The sequence below is a fragment of the Rhinopithecus bieti genome, unplaced genomic scaffold (assembly GCF_001698545.2).
Source record: "Rhinopithecus bieti isolate Rb0 unplaced genomic scaffold, ASM169854v2 scaffold_41913, whole genome shotgun sequence".
Lineage (NCBI taxonomy): Eukaryota > Metazoa > Chordata > Mammalia > Primates > Cercopithecidae > Rhinopithecus > Rhinopithecus bieti.
The window spans coordinates 262,679-268,452 of NW_016818964.1; the positions used below are offsets into that span (position 1 = coordinate 262,679).

General features: G+C 37.1%; 1 protein-coding gene across 3 annotated transcripts in view; it reads right to left on the bottom strand.

Annotated features, from left to right (window-relative positions):
- Positions 1-5,774, bottom strand: part of CATSPERB (catsper channel auxiliary subunit beta) — a 196,331-nt gene that overhangs the window by 125,400 nt on the left and 65,157 nt on the right. For all 3 annotated transcript variants that reach the window (XM_017857906.1, XM_017857907.1, XM_017857908.1), the window contains one exon: positions 2,810-2,959. In XM_017857906.1, coding sequence (XP_017713395.1) covers positions 2,810-2,959 — 150 coding nt within the window. The remainder of the gene's footprint in view (positions 1-2,809; positions 2,960-5,774) is intronic.

The window sequence follows — 5,774 nt, forward strand, 5'->3', positions numbered from 1 at the left end:
AAAAAAAAAAAAAAAAAAAAAAAAAAAAAAAAAAAAAAGAAAAAAATGAATTGCTGGTTTAGGCAGTCACAGCTTGATACTGTGAGAACTTCCTTTTTTGCTTCAGCACAGTGATGACCAGTTGGGGAAAAGGTGGTTTCACCTAAAGAACCTGTTGCTGAAGTTGTTTGTTTTCTTTCTTTTTTTTTTTCTTTTTTTAATTGAAATTTTTTATTGATATAATATAGATTCATGTGCAGTTATAAGAAATGATATAGAAAGGTCCTTTGCACACATTGCCTAATATCTCCAAGTATTAAAATTTTATAAAATTAATGTATAATATCATAACCAGAGGTTGAGGTGGCCTCATGAGTGTGATCCCAAGGAATTAAGACTGCTGCTTCTCTCCCACGACTTTCATTTGTAAGGCAGAATCAAGCAGGTTGAGAATGATCCCTCTCCTGTGGCTCACGGAAGTAAGGTAGGTATTGGTGTTTGGATAAAGAGGAGGAGGAGGAGGTCCTGGCTAGGACCTCCTATTCACAGAACAAGATAAGAAAAGGAGCCAAGTTTCTATCTGGATTGACATAGTGTAGCATATGACAGCAGAGAGTGGAAAAAGACACATTTATTAGGTTGGTGCAAAAGTAATAGTGGCTTTTGCCATTAAAAGTAATTGCAAAAACCTCAATTACTTTTGCACCAACCTAGTAAAACTAAAGGAATTCAGCAGAAGCAGACTGTAAGCCATTAGGAAGTCAAAGAGATTTGGGCAAGATTATTTGTCTATCCCTATGCTGATGCATACTGTTTTAATCTGTTGCTTTATAATAAGTCATGCTAGGATAAATTTTTGTTCTTTTTATTTTCTCTAAAATTATGTTTGCTATTCATGGTGTATCATTCTCCCATATGAATTTTGTGTTTGGCTTGCCAATTTCTACACCCTCCCACACACGCACACGCACACACACACACACCAAAAACATTGTTATAATTTTTCTTGGAATCATATTGAATTGATTGATAAATTGGTAATAAATTTTATTTGTAATAAATTTATTTATAAAATAAATCTTTATAATACCAGAAGTTCCTGCTTATAAACATGAAATCTCTTATTTATTTTGGTCTTTTTTATTGACCTTCATTAGTTTTACAGTTTCTACACAATAGGCCTTGCAACTCCTTTTTTTATTCCTGGGTACTTTTTGGGATTTCTTACCTTAATAGGATTTTTTAAATTGTAATCTTTAATTAGTCCTTGGTGGAGTGATTTTTATACATTGTTATTCTATCTCACAACCTTCCAGCATGCCCATATTTGTTCTGAGTTTTTCTATAGATCTTTTGGATTTTATGTAGGTATACACATTATCTATAAGTAATAACATTTTGTTTCTTATTCTTTAATTTTATATGTATTTATTTTCTTTATATTCACTGAATTTGGGGTCTAGGAGGTCATCAATTAGCTAGGAACAATAATTAGAATAATACTATTAGTAGTTGAAATGTGTAATGACATTGTAATATTGTGATATAATGAGAAATATATATTTGGTTTTCCCTGGCTCCTGATAGAGAACTCCTAAAACCCCCACAATTTCCTGCATGATGGAGTGCTAGGAACATCCTTTGTTCAAACATTTGGTCTCCGGCCCCAGTTCCTGATACAGAACCCCTAAACTCTTTGGAATTTCCTGGGTGATGTGATTGTCTTTTGTTCTAATGAAGCAACTCTTGACAGACCCCCAGATAGCTTTAAGATGTGGGGTGGTTGCCAGAAAAAGCAAGCCATGATTAGAAGCTTAGAGCCTTCAGCCCCTCAGTGCATCTCCCAGGAAGTGGGGAGGGGCTGGAGATTGAATAAATAATTGATCATGCCTATGTGATAAAGCCTCCATAAAAATCCTTACAGTGCAGGTTTTGGAATGCTAAAACACTTGTACATACCAGGGGTGTGGCGTGTCACAACTCCACGGGGACTGAAGCTCCTTTACTTGGGAATCTTTCGGACCTTGCCCAACTGTTTACTGTATCCTTTGTTTTGTCCTTTATAATAAACTGGCAAACCTAAATAAATGTTCCCCTGAGTTCTATGGGTTGTGCTAGCAAATTATTGAACTCAAGGAAGGGGTTGTGGGACCTCCCCAAATTATAATTAGTTGATTGGAACTACAACCTAGGACTTGTGACTGGCATTTGAATTGGGGGACAGTCTTGGGGAACTGAGCCCTTAATCTGTTGTTGGTTGGGGAGAAGGGTCTGTGCTAACTCCAGATAGCTAGTGCCAGAATTGAATTAAACCATAGGGCACCTACTCGGTCATCCACAGAGAACTGGAGAATCACTTGGTGTGGAAAATCCATACATTTGGTAGTAGAGTGTTATGAAATGAATATATAGAGAAACAGTTGTTTCTTTCCCTATATAGGTGCTCTCAGATATTACAGTAGTAATGAAAAAAATGCAAGCATAAACAAAGTAATGTAGTATTTCAGGAACAACAATACCTATTTATCCATGGCAGGAATAGCAGATAATCTCTGGGAGAAAGTAACATATTAATGGAGGGCATGGGATAAAGGAAATTAGGAGACACACTAAAGTCACAATTAACATGACAAAAAGTCACAGCAAGAAAACATACTTAGTATATCACACTTGCAAGCAGACAACACACAGCATTGAAGAATAAATTTTAGATATTTTAGGAAACAATTTTCCTTCCCTATGTCTATGCATTTATTTCTGCTGCCAGTTAAACATTACTGTTATAAAATACAAATGCCAACATCAACATTTAATGTAGCTGTAAACCTACCATCAAGTAGTGTATCCATAACGAAGCCTAGTAATGCCACGTCGTTGGCACAGGGGCATTTTGTCACTTTGAGATCTACCACATGTGGATATACTTTACCCATCTCACTTTCTGGAATCTCAACCCCAGGAGCCCACTGAAGAATCGGTTCTGCAGAAATCAAATTTGGGTGTTTAAATGGTGGGAGCACCCTTGAAAATGGAACATTGCTACTTTCCTTTAAAGGTTTTAAAAGAACTATGTAAAGAAACCATTCTATAGTTCAAAAAATGTGTATTACCTCACTCTGCATTGGTTAAAAATCAGTCAGTGACTATTTTCCAGGATATAAGGAGTAAAGTCTAATTCCCCTTGATGGGGGGCTGGCAAGGTTACATTGCAGCATGTGGAATGGGAGAGATTGTTTTGGCCACATTTGAAAAATACCATTTGCCACAGGATCTGTCCCTAGAAATGAAATTGCTGGATCACAGAATACACATATTTATAACTTCTGAGCCCACTCATTTACTTTTTACTCTCTTCCCAATCCCACTGAAATAGCAGTAGATTCATAAAAATGAGAATAAATCCAGAGTAGCAGGGGAGAACAGGGACAGTTATCATTAGTGGCCAAGAGACTTAGAGGGATTTCTGGAAGATAGTTGAAAAATACTATTTGCCACAGGATCTATCTGTATAAATGGAACTGCGGAATCACAGAATACATTTATAACTTCTGCTTCAAGAGCCTAGTCATCTACTTTCTGTTCTCTTCCCAATCTCATTGAAACAACAGTAGGTAGATGAAAATGAGAATAAATCCAGAGTAGCAGTGGTGAACAGGGACAGTTATCATTAGGGGCCAAGAGACTTAGAAGGATTTCTGCAAGATAGAAGTTGGGAATGAGATGCAGAAGAAAAAGCAATCAGAGGTGAGGCATCTCCAATGCAGCACAGGCAGAATAGCAGCACTAGTGGCGAATAAGGTCTTTCACGTGGCAAACCAGGCCTTCCAGAATCTAACATCCTCTTGGTTCCTCAGCTTTACTTCTTGCCAGAACTGCCCTCCTACTAGAGGCTCTAGTTCATGGGGCTTTAAATGTCTGTTTTTCTCACAACCCTATTTTTCAGTCCTCGATGTGAATGTCTTCCTCTTTGGGAAGCCTTCCATGATGCCCTAGAATGAGTGAGGCTCTCCTCCCAGGTGCTCCAATAGGACTCTGCACTCACTGTAACTAGAAGAATCAGGTTACACTCTTCCTCACCAGACCAGGGTAGACAATGAGCCTTTTGAGAGAACATCATCAGACAAGGCTTCACAAATTTTAAAACTTAAAATATTACTTTTGGATATGCGAAGGATTGGAGCTAAAGTCGAATTTTCATGCATTAAAAAAAGGGAGGGTATTTTTTCTTTTGGAAAAAAATGAGAAAGAAAAAAAAAAAGAGTACAAAAAGTAAGCCAGGGCAATTTGAAAGACTACTGCTATCTGAATTTCAAAAATAGTCAAAGCACTTTTAAGAGCAGAGATAACTAATAACCAGTTATTTAGCTATTTACATTCTCCTCTGTCTCCCCACCTTTCAACAAAATCTGCTACAAACCCAAAGACTTTATGTGATATTTTTTTCACTTTGTGCAAAGCAAGAAGCTAACTTTTCATCAGGTAGACATAGTGCAGCACAGGGACAGCCAAGAAGGGAAAGAGACACAATCTCTAACTACACTAATTCACTAGGAAGTCATTCCAGAATTCACAGAAGTGTGGGGCAAAGGGTGTAGTATGTGTTTGCAGACCATTCACACCCAGGTCAGGGAGATTTCAGCCTACCACTGGACATCACTGAGCTGACAATGCCCCCCTACTTATATACAAGCTCCTGAAGTCAGGTAGTATAGCTTAAGCATTTTAAGAACAAAGAAGTGATTAAAAGTTTTGACAGCTACTAAGAAGCCAAAAAGGGGACAGAAAAGTGACCAATATGAAGGTTGCTGGTGACTGTGATTAGCAGCAGTTTGAGAAGCGTGGAGGAGATGGAAATAAATGAGTGGTTTGGGGTGTGGATTGGATATAAAGAAATAGAGACAAGGTTTTACTCTCTCTTTTGAGTTCAGTAGTGAATAAAGATTTCTAACTCTAGCTTTAACTCTTGATTCCTATTTCCCAGTGTCTGCTCCTCCTGTCTTCAGCATTTTGGTGAATGATAACATCCTCAACTTGAATGTTTGAGTAAGAAATCCAGGCATCATCCTTGTTACTTCTGTTTTCCCCCACCTTAGTCCACCAAGAAGCCATAGCAGCTCTACTTTCAAAATGTATTCTGAAGGCTCTGCTCACCACCTCCACTGCTAGTGCTACTGTCCATCTACTCCAGACCTTTTCAAGGGGACTACTGTAAAAACTGCTACCAATTTCCTTTATTCCATTCTTGCTATCCTTCCTCAAGAGTTATTCTCTACACAGCAGCCAAAATGATCTTTTCATTATAAAAGATAAATCAGAATTTATTACTTCTCTGCTTAAAATATCCCAATGGCTCTAAATCATAATTACAATAAAGTCCACACTTTTTACCAAGATCCCTGCCAGCTTCTCCAAACTCATGATCCACCACTCTGTCATTTACTATGCTTCAGCAACACTAATCTCCTTTCAGTTCTTCAAACAGATCAATCTCATCTCTGCATCTGGCGCTTTCAAAGATCTACCAATTTGTGAAGCTTTTTGCTGCAATTATACCTCAGTACATTCTAAACAAATGTAAGTTAGCATTTTAATACAGTATGTAATATTTTAGGTGCATCTCAATTTGTAAATGACTCAGATTTCAGATCTTTTAAAATTGATATAACAATTTTACATTGATATTTCAGTACTTAAAAGTAGCATAGGATATCAAACTATCAGAGTCCCAAAGACAGTATTGCAATTACTATTGGACAATTAGTAACACTGTTTTTTTTTTTTTTTTTTTTTTTTTT